Raw genomic sequence first — 19,319 nt, 5'->3', positions numbered from 1 at the left:
TCTGAAACCTGCAATTTGTATGTTTTGTTGAAATATAATTATCGGTTGTAGCGTTTATACCCCCGATATCACGTTCGCTAGAACACCTGACTGCCAAAACGAAGACAGGTGCGCGATTTAGTGCCATCTGTCTCGAGAGTCGGGCTCGTCGCGTGGTAGAGTTCGACCAGATTGACCGGGGCATCGGCGGCCACTGTCCATTATACGAGCGTACTAATGGAAGGATGGCGGAAAGAACTAATTTAAGAGGACAACAAGGAGATTCTGCCTCGAAGGCGAACTATGATGCGACGTTATCAAAGGCGACAAAGCGACATATAAACCATTTGAAGGCTGAAATATAAGACATATGGTACATGTTGGCGGGACGTTGGTCACACGCGTGTAATGAGGCTCGCCAATCCGCAACGGTAGCTAACATTTGTTCACAATACCCGCTGATGCGTGATTGTTCAATTGAACAATTATAGAAATTACGATGAAATCAAGATGAAAGATTTGATGGTGTGAAGTGGTAATCCACACATTTTTTTCGTTTATAATAACTGTCAGTTCTCGGTGCCCTTCGTGAGGGAATACGTAACTGGCAACGATGATAGTCACGTGTGATTTATCACTTCAGTTGAACAGTTTAATTGATAATGAAGACACACTTTTCTTAGTAATAGTTCGACCGACGCTGACAAAATATTCGACTACTACCGATAATGAATACTCGGTAGCATTCATTATCGCTTGAAACAAAATCAAGCGATATGATCCTGCTTCAGGTGTATCCATCGTATCAGAGGTGCTTCGAAAGAGGATTTTCGAAATTTAATGACCATCCCTGGCATGGGACAGGATACATATAGACGTAGTTGAACAATTATAGAAGTTAAGTGAAATCACGACTAAAGATTTTATTGAGTGAAGTGGTAATCCTACAATGATATACGTATTTGTGATTTATCATCAGTTCAATTGATTAGTATCACGCACTCAAAGACACACGTTTCTTAGTAACATTTCGACCAACGCTGACAAAGTGTGAAAATTCGACTGATACCGATAATGATTTCCTCGGGAACATTTTACATCTATATCGGCACGTTTCATAGAAAAACCTCTTAGCGGGTATGTGGAATTTTCAAAATTCATTGGCCATCTCTCCCTCTCCTGGCATGGTACAGAAAACTAATACGTATTAGCAGCATTAAAACATTTCTGAGTATTGCCTTATGTGAACATAATCGCAGTTCTTACATTCTGGTATCATCTCGTTTTTTTTAAAGAGAACCACGCGCACGCACACGGAAAGGCGTTTGCGGCCGCCTGTTAAGGTCTACTGAAATTAGAAGTAATTCTAAATCTGTAATTCCAATTCAGTCGCGATGCTCCGATTTCCAATGCGTGCCCGTCGCCGACAAAGCGTAGACAAGGTATCATGGGATCATTTGGAAATGAATTTATCCAACACTAAGAAACCTGCCCTGCTTACTTGAACTGATCGGTCGACTATGATTTACAGCCAATCAGCGCACGCCTCATTCAATTATCTTAGAGAGCAGTTCCGGCATAACAGATTAGGCTTGTCGCTGATTGGTTGTTATATTTCTTATAGCAAGATGCAACTGAGATGTATAAATGTACATTTGCCTAAATGATATTAGTCATTTCAATTTCAGAAGTGATAATCTAAGGGCAAATACTTTCAACTTTGTGAATTAGGTATCGAGAAGTAAAGAACTTTCAGTTTGGATGGCAGAGGAACAGCGAGTGCCTGTGTCTGGAGACCCGTCTGATCATAAACGTAAATGCGACGATTTTACAGCGTTATACCCAATGGATACCAGCATTTCAGCCCCCAGAAGCCTCACAGACCCGACGGGTAAGCTCTTTTTTATATCTAGTGTATTTCATTTTTGTAAAGTTCTTTACGTACGCATTTCCTCAGTCGGTAGTTCATATATGCGCCTTCGTCATGTACAATTTGACAAATAATTGTAGTCACTTTATCTCGACAATAATTCACTTAGCGCGATAATTTTATTTTGCGAGATTATTCGCGAATCGCTCTCACACTCACACACACACACACACAAGCCATCAGTTGCAAGATTTCAGTTGACAAAATTGGCGCGATCGGAAAAAACCGCATTTCACTTTCTTCAAACGAGCAACAAGGTGACACCAGTGACTTGATTTATCCGATAGATAGGCCTATGCCTTTCATCAATTTGCGCCGATCCGGCTTTCATTCCGAACACGCCGTGCGGGCCGCTGAACTCATGTAACCGCATCGCGGGCGCCCCAGATAACTTCATTAATTAAAATTATATAATTTACTGCTGGTAATATGATCAAATTTGACAACGGGTATATCACATAGGTTTGAAAAGAAGCCAGCAGCGCGCACGGACCGCGTTCTTCGTCCTGTTTCTTGTTGGATTTGCAACTTGTGTGCGCTATTTTCAACAAGAAAAATATTTTCGGAGGATTATGGATATTTTTGTTTTCACTGAATACCGGATTAATCGTAAAGTGAACTATGTTGCCATTTCATCCGTTGTTCTCGCCTCCTGATTTCGGTAAGTTCGCCGTCATTCATTTCGAATTTGTTGTTGATCTGGATGGTTTTGATAGTCGGGAAACAAAATGATAACTCTAACTGAAAAAAATAACATTTATCTAAATGCTTTCATTTCTTGAAAAAATACTATTTCCGGTAATGAATTACATCTTTGTCATAAGTTCTAAATCTTCATTTTTATTCAGGTCTATAATTGACAACGAATACGATCATATAGGGCAAGAAAGATTTTTTATCAAAACATGGCCGCCGAATAGTCGTTGGTTTTTATATATATCTAAGTGTTAGGCTTTTTTTATTAATGACTTCGATCTTATTCATTCGTAAGCACATTATCAACAGCATCACAGTTTTCTTAAAGGAAAATGATTGGACCTACACACGCAGCGGTCTCAATCACATGCTCACATTTCCGGGAAATTTTTTCGACAGTATTACAATATTTCAGACAATATTTCTGACAGTATGAAATCGGTCATCTTTTACGCTAAACTTTATATTAGATTTCGCGAATAGATAATTCACGCAAGCAGAATGTATTTGATACGGTTTTTTCTCCCAATTCACCATTCAAATATACGGTGAATAGGCTACCTAGCAAAAATATGGCTCAATTCTGTTGAGACTAGAATGAAAAATCGGTGCACATTTTATTTGTTTGTATCTTTTTCTATTGTCTAAATTCCAAATCATAGAGAGATGGAGAGAGGGGAGAGGAAAATACGCTCCTTCCAATAATTCATTTTGTATTCATAAATCGTGTAAAACAAATAACAATCATTACTCTTAGATTCTAAATACAATAGGAGAGAAGAATTCGGTAATAGAACCAGGAATAACTAGCGTACGTAAAATTTTATTTTGAACAGATTTTGATAAATGCATGTTTCATTATTTTCAAGTTGGAATTCCAAACATTACTCTGCGGTGTAAGTATATTTCTTGCGGCCGAATATTTCGTTTCGCCCACATCACCGACAACATTGTACAGCATAGAAATAATACTATATCGAAAAATGATGATGGCGAAAATAATGATAATGATGATGAAAGTAAGCGCGTTATTGCCTCGGATAACTCTTAGCGTCGAATCAAAAATTCATTTGCTGTGCCATAATCTTTGAAATAATTCTTGCGCGAGGAAATAAATGCAATATCGGTAGCAACATGAAATCTGTATTTCGATATAATCATTATCACCTACAGAGTTAAACCCTCCAGATATCGTGTTCACATTTCCTTTAGCGCAATTGCAACTGGACCTTTAGTGAATATGAATATATTTTCTACTATTTTAGACTTAAATATCTACGTGCGTATTCTTTGAATTCTTCGGTATTCGGCCGCGGAAATGTTACATAGTATAGTAGTTTATTTGTCACCATCAATATGTATAAGATAAATAAAAGCTAACATTTCTACCTGGCGTGTTTATTCGATATCATGATACGGCGACAGGTTTTAAGAGTCTCGGAATCACACTTCTAACGGTATTTCATTATTTATTGAAAATTCTATCGTGCGGCGACAGTCCGTGAAATTGATGCACAATCGCCCACACGTGCCGCGGCCGGCAAACCGCGTGCGCGGTTTTGTATTCTTGTATCAACAAAGGCTTCCCCTTTGACACGTTCAAAGCTTTGGATCCGTCGAAGTCAAATGCTCTCAGGGAACTTTATTCCGTTGATTTTTTTTAAAATGCCAACCCTCGTCAATTTTGCAATATGGATTCTAATTTTACATATCGCTTCACTTGATCATATCGATAAATACTATATCATTCAATATAAAAGACGTTTGTAAACGATGAAAGGGAAAATCTATTACAATATATCGCATTTTATTCGTCCGACAAGAGCTTTATTTTTCACAGATTCAGTTGTTCTTGTATTTTTCAAATTTTCATTGATATCCTTGCCGTGAATTCTCTAATCTGTAATCATTTTCAAACAAAAGAAAGTCCGTGCAGCTAAGAAATTTGTAATGTTTTTTTTTCTTATCATAATCGTTTGTAGATTTCTACCGGTAGTTTTTGTATTATACATAACCAAAGAGCGATGACCTCGATGGCAATAACACGAATATGCTAACGATATAAAGCAAAATACTAACAACCAAATGGTCAAAAGTATCAATGGAATTCATAAATAATGGTAATAATGGTACAATTTATTTGTACTGCGTTTTAGAGTGGTGTACATAAAACATACACTTCGTCATATGTATGAGTATTATGAATTAGAAACATCAATACGTAAACATATTTACCGTAACTGATTTCTGGTGCTATTTTGATGTGAAATTCAATAAATTACCAAGTTATTAATGATAAACTGGGACATTTTTTCCTACTTTACAAATGGGACAATTCTCCAGGGACATTTTTTCCCTGGGACATTTTTTTTAGCAAAATTAGCATTTGGTTGTGAAGCTTTTAAAAAAAGTAAGTATATTTTTCACGTATAACCAATCAATATATTTGCTGATATTCTTCCCGAATTATAGAAATATACGTAATTTTCAAAGCGACGATATATAAACGTACATTGGCTTTGAAGATTACACAATATATTGCGTCTGGGTATACGGAAAATAATGATATCCTAGATTTATTATATGCGAGTGTATCTAGTGTCGTGATTGATTAAAGTTCGTTAAAACGAAGAACAATCACGATCAAAAATGGACAGATGGAGTCGGCTAGACTGGGGGACAAAATCGGTCGTATGCAACGCCATATTCGCCGTAACCACAAGGGGATAACGCAGCCCATCCATGAGCATATGGCGTGTGTTGGTATAAACGGTGACAACGCGGCCGCGCAGGCCCATTGCTCCTTAAATAATTATGATGTTATCGTAATTAATAGCGCCGTAATAATTATTTATCACAAAACGCTTGGGCGTGTTCGGTTATTCGGCATTATGCGAACAACTGCCGGTTGCAATTGGCTATATACATGTGTACCGCAGACCGAACGGCGAGTGAATCTGAAGTGAATCTCTCGGTGGTCATTTTCTGCGATACGTTCTTCGACTTATAGCGTTATTCTTAAACTAGTCACGTCAAGAGCCCGGGTTGTGTATAGCGGATAAGTCAATTATCGAAAAATTGCCCAGTGCTAGTGTCCGTGCATTGTCGTGAATAGCCTGACCACGCTCGAGTATGAAGTCGATGTATATTTTCAATGTCCGGTTGATTTCTCGGGAGAGAGCAAATTTTGCCGCTATTTTCTTCCTATTTGTATCAGTTTTCCTCCCAAATGGTGACGAGGTAATCACTGCGACCGCCGACGACTTTCGGTAATACGGGTTAAATAGAGAAATGTTGACGGTATTACAGCGAAGTATTCATGTTTCCAGTGTGAATTATAAACCAGTGAAAACTACGTGGAACATTCATGAATACAATTATTCATCATCATCTAGAAAACAGAAATCCCTGGAATCGAATCTAAATGGGATTCGATATGCAATAAATACGAACAATAGTTCTGATACATTGATTTTTCTTATTAACTCTAATTTGCTATAATTCTAATAACAAGTTATTCAGACATCAGAAGTCTCGTATATTATAAATAAGGCTCGGACAAAATCTTAAAACGGTTAGATCCGAGCGTCTGAGTGCGAAATGGAAAATCGAAAATTATAAATAGGTATTGGTCATCGGCCTCCCAATTCGAATTTGAATTTAAGAATCGGTAATTTTATCGAATCAACTTTGTATGTGCTTGATGTAACCCATATGCACCGCCTTTATATGTAACATTGTTCTTTCCGTGATGGGCTATAGGAGCTGCAATACAGCTATCTTGCTCAGAAACGATCATCCATCCGCCAGCATTTAAAGGGATGGGCGTTACATGTAAATTCGATGGTTCGATGGTTATATACTTATCATATATGTACACTGAATGTCGTTTTATTTGTTTTTTTTGCAAATGTATACAATTCATTTCAAGGGAGATTGAGGTGATTTTCTATGAATCAACATGGTTCTATTACGGAACATATTAGTATCTTGCTATTGTTCAGTAGTTACCGGAAAATGTTCGGGTCAAAATGGATGATACGGACTTATGACAAAAATTATTCTTCAAGATTGGCGAACATGGGAATTGACGAAAATGTCTATAGATTTGTATTTTGCCTGACAAAATTTGCAACCACCAATAAATATGACGACGAACATAATTCTGATGCTAGAACCCAATTTGTTACATGGCAAATTAAATATTTTGTTGGGCTATCACATCTGCATTGTCTTATCTATTCAATGATACCATGACCTTAGACATCATTTTACGCATTTTACGAGTCGCTGTTCGCTGAATGAGTTTCGCCGCGCTTAACTCTCACGTTTTTGACACTCATTTATCGTATTTCCTATGTAGTCGCGGAGAAAAAAAGTGAGAAAAACAAAATTAACGTATCCGTAAGCATTTTCGTAATCGGTCCTGGCGTGTTTTGTCTGCTACGTGTTCGAGAGTGTTAAACAGATTTACGGTTGCGGCCCGGTATGTATGTTCCGCGTCGACGGTGGCTTACACAACTTTCAAAATTCAATCTTCATCACAGCAAATTAAATAACAAGCCGCATTATTGTCGACCGCTTTCGCCGCGTCGGTGACGTAATAAACCTATTATTGCTGCCACAGTTTTGAGAGAATTGATTTAATAAGTTTTCTATTGAACGCGCGTACGACGAAGTGCTGGGTATAACACGCGCGGTGAATTCGGGACACGAACCCTGAATTCGTACATTAGGTTTACAACTTTTCCGAGTCCTTCTTTTTACGCGTTCGATCATTTAGCTCCCGGGCTTCTCCTTATTATGATCCGGAAAGATGCGCTCTCGTCAATAACAATTTCTTATTATACCGAAATTGGTTATTTCCAGTCAAGCATGTTTTTCTTTGCCGTTATCCGACGTTGGCGTATCGCATATGGTCCCATAATTGAGTCGAGGGCGATCATAAATTAATTAGTACATCACACAATCGTTAATAAATCGTAATGGGATGGTTTTTTGCATTTGTTCGGCGTTACACAATTCGACAATACATCCAGGGCTCGTGCCTACCCGACTCAAGTAAAGGGCTTTTATCTGGTCATTCTTATCATAAAAGTCTATTTTAAGTCATATTAAGATATATCATTCTAAGCTATATTATCCAGTGAAAATAAGTCTAAACTGCTCGACTTTATTCCATTTCATGTAATCTATTGGAACGAAATGACGATAACCTCGTAAACGTTTCTGTAAATTATACCATATAGATTTATGTGATTTCTTTTTTGATGTAATATGGGGTATTTTCCAGTTTGAAAAATGTTCTTCGTTTATTTTGGCCAATGTCAATATAATTCTGAAATTAAGAAAGAAAAACGATGGAATAGATCAATTTATTTGCGGTGATAGCTGATCATATTTGATTGAATAGTTAAGCATGTAGTTACCAGGGACTTAAAAACTCTTCGTTTTAGAGTCCATAGATTTTCTCCTGGAGATGAAGCATTTCTATTGGTGTATTACAATGTAGTATTGTCAATTGAAATTGCCCTCTCAGTCAGAAACAGGTTCTGACTGAAGAGTATTTTGATGATGCAGGATTATAGGAACAATATCGTGAATTCGATGTAATAATACATAATGAAAAACATTCATTCTCAACTTGACACCGAGATTGTAAATTATTCAGCAGACGTTTCGAGTTTGGTTTCGTCTTCGTGGCTAACGTTCGCCAACCTAAAACCAGTTACTGCCGCTTTGCGGCTACTTTGCGTTTGTGTCGTGAGTGCACGATGCGAGGATTCGATTTCAGAACCCCCTGCGTCTGAGACGATCCTTTTTCCTTCGACCATGTTAGCCGTGGCTGTTGTCGAACTTGCCTGAATTTGGCGTTTATTCAAATTCTGTATATGTTAGAATTTTTAAACTTAAATCTATTCTATATTGTATTCGATAAATCCTGAACGCACATTATCTTGGTGATCATGGAAAGAATCACGGAAAACCTACACTCAAAACTGCGCCATAAAAACGGTTGTCAAAAATGTTCACATACTTGAGACCACCTGAGACTACATGAGGGCCATCGTTAGATGAATAGATTACGGAGTGGAGAGGATAGAAAGCGGCAATAATTTTTTTCTTGGTATAGATGTTTGCAAACCATTTTCTCTGTGCATTCCGAGCATCCGAGGCAAATACAAGAAATAGACTAACTAAAATAATATCATGATTTGAATAATCTAAAGAAAGCTATTCGCATAAAGTGTTTCAATGAATCCGAAAAGCATTTTATTCAATATGGATTTAGTTGGTTCACGAAATCACTTCGTTTCATTGTCAATTCGTAATAATTCTCGAGATCCTCATTTTAGGTCCCGAAGGTGCGTTCAAAAAATTAAAAACAGAATCAGGAAGCGGTTTATCGCACGGTTCAACAGCCTCTCATAATCCAGCCACCTGCCCGACACCGGCGCGGCGGCGGCACCGAACCACATTCACGCAGGAACAGCTGCAAGAATTGGAAGCCGCTTTCTCCAAAAGCCACTATCCAGATATATATTGTCGTGAAGAATTAGCAAGAGTCACGAAACTCAACGAAGCTCGAATACAGGTAGGTGCCAATCTTCAATTTCGAGGTATTTCGATCAATGAATCGGTTTTCAATCGTCAAAATTCGCACGTGTATATGAAAGCTGAAATATGGTGACGAGCGTCCGGCTCGTGAAACTCAAACCACAAGCAAACCATGTAAAATGAAGATACAAAATACTTGGTAATAAGAAATTTCGGCTGTATAACGATGTGTTTTATTTTGTGAAATAATCAGATTATCTTGTTCATACAAATACTAATATTTGTAACGAACAAATACCATGATTGAATTTGACAGTTTTCTCCGGTGACTACCGGGGACCGGGTGGGTGTCGATGCAACACGGAAGATGCCGGCCGATAAATTATAACGACAGATGCATCACTTCTAACCCGGTGTCTCTAAGTGGGATGCGACGTACAAAGGAACGCCCGGGGTTTTGTTCGAATGTTGCTCAGATTAGCCGCACTCGAAGATTTACTCATAGCCCCGAAATCTACTTGAAACGCAAACACTTGAGGCGAATTTGTCGTGTATAGCTTTCACAGATTACACGTCGAAATTGACGATCACTTGTCACAACATCAAATATAACATAATTCCTTTACAATGACTTCGAAAGCCCGGCATTTCGCAAGGTGCACTATTGACACTTTTGCACTATCGTGGAAATCTGTCAAAATATCCATCTTTCTGTCACAATGAATAGAAAAGTTCGCGACAGAAAATGATTCTATACATTAATACAAGGTGGCTACTTTTATTTGATCCAATCCATTAACACAGTCAAATACATAAGACTTAGATAAAAACTGTTTAATTCTATGAGCGTTCTAACAATCTGAAAAAAATCCCTGACTTTTCCCTGACTTTTCTAAGAAATGAAAATTCCCTGACTTTCCCCTGATTTCTAGGTATATGGCCACCCTGTAATAAAAATTCAGCATACTCTGCGATGTAACTGGTTTCGTTGGCTTGTTTTTCTGCAACGGTGGCACATGACTTTTTACTTCAAAATCAAGAATATTGATACTCGTCGTATCCGTCTTTCCATTGGCTCTAATAGTTGTTGGCGAAACGGTCACCGTGATCAGTCGATTTAAAAGCAAACCATAAACCAAATTCTAGAAAGGCTTCTGTCAATAGGCTTGACTGAATTTATGTAGAGATTTCGATTCTGATAGAAGGATTATAGGAATTTCTTATTGAAAATTCGTTAACGTTTTCTTTAACGAGTTCTTAATTTCTTCCGTTAGTATTAACGCTTATCGGACGTTAGGTTAGTCATTTCGGTAACTTCGTCCTAAAAATCAAAACACAAATGTATCGTATATGAACGTATCTCGGAAAGAAATGATGCGAAAAAGGAAAAGGCAATTGTTATTTATGACTGATAACCACAGTGACAAGTCATATAAAATGACATAATGCCAAGTAAGGTATAAGTAATGCAATTTTCTCGGTGCCCCCGGTTCCGAACTGGCGTCCATCGGCGCACATTGTTGGCAACAATACTCCGCCCTTGTTTGCATAATTCAATAAACATCTTCGACGTAGAATTCGCAGCGGTCCGGTCTCGGAAGCGATGAAACAGCGGTAGTTCGGCTATTGTATCGGAATAATCGAATTTGCATCGTTGCAATGCGATAGATATCAGCTATAGTGCGCGCGCGAACGCGATGCGAGCTCGGTTATAATATATGAAACCGAGGTCGAAATTTTGGCCCGATAGAGATATATACGCGTCTCCTCAGTGTAGAGAGCAGAAATTCGCCTTTATAAGTGTCGATACAAAATGAAATGAAGAAAGATTATCCATTTCAGCCTTGACGACTTGAAAAGGAGTGAATTGTATTATTTGACATGACGAATCCGAACATATCGGAACAGTGTGTCTGCCCTAGCCGGAAATGTAGTATACATTAAAATTTTAGTTTTTAGGAATCGAATTATTTTTGTATAAGAATTAGATTTTCATCAGGGGACGATATGAAATATGTATTGATTTCCTAATAGTTTTTTGCATGTCCAATGTTCGGTAAACGGTCCAGCTCAATAGACAGAACAGAGTAATACGCTCAATTCGGCGGGGTTCGAGTCCGGGCCTCTGGCTTTCAGTCGCTATCATTTAATTTCCCTGCGAGACGATACGATGCTACAGTTCAGAATATAGATAAATCGATTAGATTGGACTTTTCAGATTGACAAAAATTGATGTATCATATTTATCAAACGTTGAAATCAGCGTAAATAATTTGAAAAAAAATAACAGAAGAATTCACTGGGATTTTTATCTGCACCAAAATACCTGCACAATTTCAGAATATATGCTCTGTTTTATGGAAATAAACATTATCGGTGATTTTATCAACCGTCAGATGGTGGTGAAGTTTTTTAAAGGTTATCAAAACGAATCAGGTTCATCGTTTGCTGCAATTAATGCATTAATTCCGCGGCAAGCATCGCTTCGAAAAAAAACTGGCGTCCTCATCTTCGCCAGCTGGTCCATCAGCGTTTAAAAGCCTTAACTGTCTAAAAGCTTTAACGGGTGTCTTCGGGCGAAGCAGTCGTTTCGCTACGTCGACCTGTGAAATGTGTTCTGATGTTCCGTCGAAGCATTTCCCCAACGGATCGCATTAACCATAAGTAGGGTTTTTGTGTTACTCAACAACGTTCTCGTCTGTCGGAAAGTTGTGCACGATTATTCTTCATGAAAGACCCGGCACTAAAACTAAAAAGCGCCAGCGCCGCGTAGTCAAGATAAGCCCGGATAATGTTCGGCGCCTCGCTCAAGCGCCCTTCCCGCTAATTGGCGATGACATTATCGTGAAAATCAGCGAAAGCAAATCTCTAATGTCATCTTTGTAAAAATCGGATGAACTACAAAACAGATTATTATCTTTTAAAATTGTAGCTCGCAGAAGTCGACATGATCGTGATGTTTTTTGAGATAAGGTGTCACCCGGTATTAAAATGGGACCGTTATTTCTAATACTCGTTTTGTTACTTTGTATATGCCTACGGTTTGATGTGGGCGTTTTTGTCTTAATAGAGAATAGGTTTCGGACCGAAGTGAAATTCTCGCCCGCCAACCAAAATACGCTTCATTCTCCGTATTCGCTGGCATATATCGAGCGTTGTTTTTATCTATACCGAGGACAAAATGTATACATATTTTATCAATGCACCGATTAATGCCATTTTCGTTTTGCGACCTAATCACCGGGCGGGCGGATTTCAAGGTTCTGGGCATCTCTCCTATTGTAAATGACTTGTCAGCGTAAATTATTCTTGTCTTAGCATTAACGAACGCATGCGAGACATGTTTAAAAGATTTCAGCGACAATTACTCTCGATGGGGAATCTGTCATCCCTCGGGAGAACAGCTAGTCGCAGAAGAGCAGACGAGAAGAGCCGCGTAACAAGGAAATAAAGGACACTTTTCAAAGTGCAGATTTACCCGGTTTCTTCCCAACGGATTTTCGGTCTGCTATCCGAGAAACCTGGCGATGTTGATACGACAAAACGTGGCATTGCCAGGTCATTCCAACAACGGTGATACTAAAAAGCTCTTAAAAGTGTGAATTTAACATTCTGTACTACCCAGTTTTCGACTATTCAGGTTTTATGAACATTCTCTTTAACTCGGGAACCTCTCAAAGTAGACCACAGAACTTTCTGAGGTCTATGCTGCCGAAAAATGAAATAATACCAAGTTTTTCAAAGTAAAGATTTCCTATTTCTTTCCATCCATGACCTGGCAAAGTTAAATCGGCAAGATGTGATGATGGCTTTGTCAGACCATTCAGAAAGAATTCAATTCTGTCAAATAGTTTCTGGCTATATCAAAATGCTGTAAAAATGCTCTTACGTTCAAGATTTAGTCTGAACCGGTGAGCGCAAAATTACAGAGAATCTCTGGGGTACGAAACGATTCTTCTAGTCATTTCGTCGGATATTTTTTGCCGGAAGTGGTTGCATTGGGCGACCGCATGTTACGCGGTGGCTGTCATATTTTTTCAAATAGAAAAGTGTGAAGGACACGTGGCTTGCGAAATGCGCGTTTAGCGAGAAATAAAGACGAGCACGTGTTACCAGATCGGCACGCGTGACACGCCCGGTGTTTTGAATCGTGCGTCGTGTTTAGGGAGATCCAGTGGCGTGACCAACGTCCTTTGAAATTAATCCTTACGCGGTCGCCGTACGCGCCTCAGTTTCGTCGTGAAAATGTTATTTTCAAATTTCCTCAAGTAGATGATACCAGCGTAAAGCCATATTGACGGGCGATTCCGTACACGCACTGGCGTTGTCTTTTCAGTTTTTCTTCTGACTGATCTATTTCCGAAATCGTTTACATAATATTCAAGGGTGGATCCAGCCCCATACTTTTTGTCAAGATGAAATTTTCACAACTTCGCTTAGGAAGTTTGAAAAGTATACATTGGCAAATTATTGCCAGTTTTACAATTTAAGAATTTACCATTTACCAATTATTAACATTTAGTTCTTGAATCGCTCTAGACAATGATCAATATTTTCAAAGTTATCTTGGGGGCCCAAAACCCCTTGTAAAGACTTTGCATCTACAGCGCTCACGTACATACCTATTACGTATGTGTATGCAACAAGCCCTCGGATTTCTTGCCTCCCCCTATTCACAATTCCTGGACCCGTCCCGGATATCAACGTACAGTTATAAAAGATAAATTGTGACAATAAATTACAGGGTATTGCGCTATAAAACGATTAAGAATTGATTGGAAAATGAGTTGTATCTGTATCAGACCGTTCAAGGATCATTCTGAACGAGTTGCTTTTGTAAGCATAGTCGACAAACTAAAGAACCATCTTTGTCTGGTGGCAGAGAATCATTGAATTCGAGCAAGGTCAAGCTCATTCTGAAATATCACCGATTTATTGATTTTACGTGCAATTGTAATACGGACATTTTCTTTTAGGAGGAAAATGGGAGTTATTCAGTGCCGTATTCACATTCAAGAGAAAAGATTAAGATTGTTAGAATCATTCTGTAACAACAACGAATTTCCTTTATTGACATTTTTCGTTTTGAGAAAAAATAGAATTCGGGGATGAAACAATTACAAAATCTGCTATCTTTAATTCTGGTGGGATGGGGTATGTAAACACACATGGCAAAAGTTTCTACATTGATCCGTATGCGCCCAGGTGTTGTCGTGTCATCATTATCGCTTTTAATCCCGCTACTTACAATGCTGGGTAATTGAAGTGATGTAGCGAGTGACGAACAGTCGGCAATTGGTTGAATAATTCAATTACAGACTGAAGCCGAACATGGTAGATGGACGATTGCGTGTCTTCGTTCTCAAGAGAGTGACAGATTCACGGTTAATGGACGGGTTGGCGGGGCCACGCCGGAATGATGGCATTTCCAGTTTGTGATGCCGCATAATGTCTGCATGCACTATATCAACGCAAGTGACGAAGTTCGACGAAGAACTGCAGTCATAAGTCTCAAAGGTTTTCACGTTTCGAGTCATAGAAAGCCATCAACTTTGAGTCTTACAAATCTGTCTTTCTCTCTGACTGACTATTGAATCAACTCTCATTTCATTGAGAATGCATTCAGCGTTTTATGTTAGTTAGAATACATTTAAAAAATCTGCTGGTGGACATAAAATCTCGCCAGTTGTAATGAAGCTTTTCTGACGTACATATGCCATATAGCTTACCCAGCATATCGATGGGATGAAGAAATGATTGAAAATTATAAGAGTCAACAAGGCACGGCGTTTCAAAAAAAAATATTTCCAGGACTCGTCTACTAGGTCGTCTAGGCCACGGACACATTCTTTTGAATATTTCATTTCATTTCATTTCATATACTTTTCAAGCACCTTCGATTTCACTTCACATGGCACCAACAAATTCACAAAGACTAGTCTTTATGAATTTTTGATGGCACCCATAACCTGCATAGAGTTTATGAGTTTTGAATACGAATGACTGTCTCAAAAATGGCTCGACTGATCAGGTTAGATAAGTTCCAGATTTCGCGCTCACGCGCTTTCTATATTTCGTAACATTTTGCTCTCTTACGAATTGGAAGCGTATACCGATGATACTACATACGTTTATATGGCATTTTGAAACAGGCGCATGTGAGCATACGCGATGGACGTATAAACTGTAGTTTATTACGTTAATGGCATATACGTAAGATAACGATTCAGTCTTATTCGTATTCTTTATTCGGATTTGTCGATAGGTATCATCAATGCTGAATGAAATATTCTTATCTAGCAGCAAATTGAGTTGGTCGAATTCTATTGGCTAATATCATTCCGCAGCAGTATCCGTCGCGTTTTACCGAATCAAAGATAATCCACACGTCGTTAGCGGCGTAAATTACCCGGCTCGGCCCGCCCATCTTGTTAACAGCGACTACCAAACGAGAATGTAATCTCAATAATCCCCTGAACATCGCGGCCGATACTTCTCTGCATGCACAAGGCACGAAAGACGCGAGCAAAAGAACATCAAAAAGACGATTGAGGCTGGCTGAAATCCCGCGGGCTTTCGTCAGAACGCGGGCTGAACGCGACGAATTCTTACCGCTGGCAAAGGCAGGCAATTTGTGCATTACACAAGGGGCGCGTTGCTCCGAGCAGTTAATTAATGGCAAAAAGTGACATTTGCTGCGGGAAGCTTAAAGAGTATTCATTTTGTAATTGAATTTTCCGGGCGGATCACACTACGGAATATCAATACACTGCCGTACAGCGCTTCCGGGTGTGAGTCAGTATGCGCGACAAGTCCTTGATTAAACCAGTCCCATGTAAAAATGTCTTATACCTCTGTTTGCTTAACAAACTCAGACTTTTTAAGAATCGGCATTGTAAGAGTCTTCTCTTACATTTTTCTCGATCATCAGTTTGACGTATTTTTTCACGAATAGATTTTTAGTCGGAAAAAACTATTCGTATGTACCTTACGTAAGTTTAGTTGACGCGTCGATACCTTCCGGTCAACGTCACAGGATCCGGATGAATCTCGTTTGGGAATAAGGCGCGTGCCGGCGATCATCATTTCATAAACATTCGTGATAATACTGCGGGGCAAAGCGCCGTATTAACATTCGTAATTGCACACTAGAACGTCCCCTGTGAACTGGCTAATTAAAACACTTTCATTCGCGTTCGTTCGGTCGGAAAATTTGATATACTTCTCGCAAAGTGTCGTCGAGTTGTAAAGCTTTATTCGCCGTGAAATTGCGTATCGGATTTCCCCGTGCCATTAAAGCTGTCTAATTGTTTAATTGTTTAAACGCGTAGAGCTTAAATTTCTAATGCGGGGGAGATTTGTATACGTTTAAGCCCCTCAAAAACGTTACTCTACATCTTCAATCGCGGGCTCTCTCTCAAAAAAAGAAAATGACGGACAGTTTAAGTCCATAGTCGTCCACCAAGCAGTTTAATGATATCGAAAATTAAAAATGCATGATATAGAGAGAATAGAGAGAATGACAACGAAAGACAAAGCCCGAAAATGTCTTTTAGAAAACATTTTCGGACTTTGTCATTCGTTATCAACGTGGAATTCTCTCGTCACAACACGGATATAGTTTTTATCATTGGTGAAAAATGTACGAATTTGATTGCGGTACTTCGATTTAACGCCGTTCTTTCGCTTCGTTTCAGGTATGGTTTCAAAATCGTCGAGCGAAATATCGCAAACAGGAAAAACAGTTGGCGAAGTCACTATCGCCGGTGATACCCACCTGTAATGGCATGATGAGAAACATTTACCCGACGACTACGAGAGCCGCGTACCCGTATCACACTGCCAACAACATGAACAATATGGCCGGCATGGGACGATACCCTCAAATGACTCAGGCGTACCCACCGGTCGCGCAATTTTCGGGAATGGGAACGATGGGCGGCACCAATATGCACGGAATGTCGAGACAGATGCAGCAAATTTCTATGCCTACTGACAACTATTTGGTCGGATTCCACGGCGACAAGGCGACAGAACTATCTATGACGCAAATGGTAAATCAATAGGATACAGATATGCGATAACGTCTTATATCAAAATCCCCTAAGCGTTAACTAGGGTCATTAAATGCAGACAGTCCTAAATCGAAAGATACAAATTCTTTTAAAAATGTTGTATCAGATAAAATTGTAGAAATACAGTGGGACCCAGTTATAATGACCTAGGATATGAAGATTTATCGGTTATCATAAATCAAGAATTTCACCCCAAATAAGACAATTTTAATGATTTCATACAGCGATATAGCGAACTATCGGTTAGAACATGGGCTCTAAAACGATTCTTTGTCTTAGAGGCCATGGTTAGAAAGAACAGATTTTCTGGTCCCCTAAAGTTCATTGTAAAGAGGTTCCACTGTATCTGCAGCGAAATCAAAGATAATATATGATCTGGCTATATGGAATCATGTTGCATCCAAGAATTCCAACATTCAAAACTAACAAATTCAATAGCATATGGCAATGTCATGTACCTACGTATTTGTTGGTAAAACTACATTTCTCTTCTTTGGGACCAAAACAATAATTGTTTTTTTTTTGCAGGACCACGGTGAGGACGATTGGTACAACAAAAGTTTGACGGCTCTCAGGATGAACAACACACATCCATCGTTGTCGAATCCAGTACTCCAGTATCAAACTTAGAATAGAACGTTTTTTGTAGAACTGCTTTGTACACGACAACGCGGCGTTACGGTTGTGTTTTCGATGGAGGGCGATATTAGAGGCTGACACAGGATCATTTTTACTACAATAGAGATATTTAAATGTCTATAGATTCATATTCCAATGAAGACATTGAGGCAGTTGCCACGAAACGGAAACAATGCTCGTCAAATCTTGAGATTAATACTAGGTCTGGTTTTCCATGAATCGGGTATATACATATTTTAAACGTAAAGGCAAAATACGCGTAAAATAACAACGTTAAAACGGCACTGAATATATGTATGTATATATATATATATATATATAATATAAAAGTGATTATATGTCGTCTGCATATGCAGTGCCTTTATAGAGAATTCATGAATTGGGATATACATGTGCAATCAAACGATATTTTAGAATTATTTTTATTTCTGCGTCTCGACGCACGGAACACACGATTGTTTTCTGTTGTGATAACGTTTTTAAAAACTGGTTCGATTCGTTTTTCAGTTTTTTTGTAAATATGTTACGATTATTTTCTATTGACTTAACGGGTAACTTTCGGCGTAGACCGAAAGACGAGCCATTGCGCAGGCGCAGGGATCTAAATGTTGAGGCCTGGAAAGAAATTGAAATCTTAGTTTTTAGAATCCCGTGCAGGTAAACGCACGGCCGTACGGAATGTTAATCTAGTCATTGAATCAAAAACACGTTTAATGAATTCCGAGAATTCGACGTGCACGGGGTGTAATATCGTTAATATTCAAGGGTGTTTATTGCGGACTAACTTGTCAGCATTCCAGTAAAATTACTAAAAGGAAAAGCCTTTGCTGGAAGGTTTTCATTGTGAAATACGATCAAAAATGTCGATGATTTTTTCGGTACCCATAGCCGTCAATGGAAATTTTTTTTTCATTTATTCTATTTGTTAAATTGTGCCTAGAAATCGTCATTTACTAATTCATTCACACACCAAATAAAACCTGCTGTATCGAGAGACTTCAAAAAGTCCATACACGTATTTAGATTTAGATTTACTTATAATTCAATTCAATTTGAATATAAACGAAATTATTTTTGTTGTTTTATTTTCGTTAATTTGTACATAAAACGTGTAATTTTATTGGTGATCGAGCGAAGAAATTAATGTCAGTAGCAAAAATTGATGAGAGTAATATAACGATGAATTCAATGTACATATGTGTCGTAGGTGAATAAATTGATGTCTATATAATGTATTGCCGGATTTATTCATTTTCCTTTGCTATGATTTTTTAGTATACTATGATATTAGGCTACTTGAGTCAACCGCCGAGAAAGTGCTTTTCACTAGGAGGGGAGACCATAAATGAACTTGCGTCATTTTTCTTTCTTTTATCTGGAATTGCAGATGGTGGAATCCAGTGCGCATGGCTATTTCCATCCTCGCTTTCCAAGGTTTGATT

At 38.6% G+C, this 19,319-nt stretch overlaps 2 protein-coding genes across 2 annotated transcripts in view; one reads left to right on the top strand and one right to left on the bottom strand.

The window, feature by feature from the left end:
• The window catches only part of LOC141898129 (ubiquitin-ribosomal protein eS31 fusion protein), a 147,561-nt gene that overhangs the window by 85,473 nt on the left and 42,769 nt on the right, over positions 1–19,319 (bottom strand). The gene's annotated exons all lie outside the window — the stretch shown is intronic.
• On the top strand, positions 1,741–18,155 carry LOC141915030 (retinal homeobox protein Rx1-like). The gene is made up of 4 exons (XM_074806409.1): positions 1,741–1,870; positions 8,962–9,200; positions 16,861–17,169; positions 17,767–18,155. The coding sequence occupies exons 1-4, from the start codon at positions 1,741–1,743 to the stop codon at positions 17,866–17,868; spliced, it is 780 nt and encodes a 259-aa protein (XP_074662510.1). The 3' UTR covers positions 17,869–18,155.

This window comes from Tubulanus polymorphus, chromosome 1 (assembly GCF_964204645.1).
Source record: "Tubulanus polymorphus chromosome 1, tnTubPoly1.2, whole genome shotgun sequence".
Classification (NCBI taxonomy): Eukaryota; Metazoa; Nemertea; class Palaeonemertea; order Tubulaniformes; family Tubulanidae; genus Tubulanus; species Tubulanus polymorphus.
This window is presented reverse-complemented; position numbering and strand designations above follow the sequence as displayed.

Coding starts and splice junctions, on each gene's coding strand:
- LOC141915030 (XM_074806409.1), top strand. CDS start 1,741: ATGGCAGAGGAACAGCGAGTGCCTGTGTCTGGAGACCCGTCTGATCAT. Junction 1,871..8,961: donor AAGCCTCACAGACCCGACGG/GTAAGCTCTTTT, acceptor TCCTCATTTTAG/GTCCCGAAGGTGCGTTCAAA. Junction 17,170..17,766: donor TGCCTACTGACAACTATTTG/GTCGGATTCCAC, acceptor TTTTTTTTGCAG/GACCACGGTGAGGACGATTG.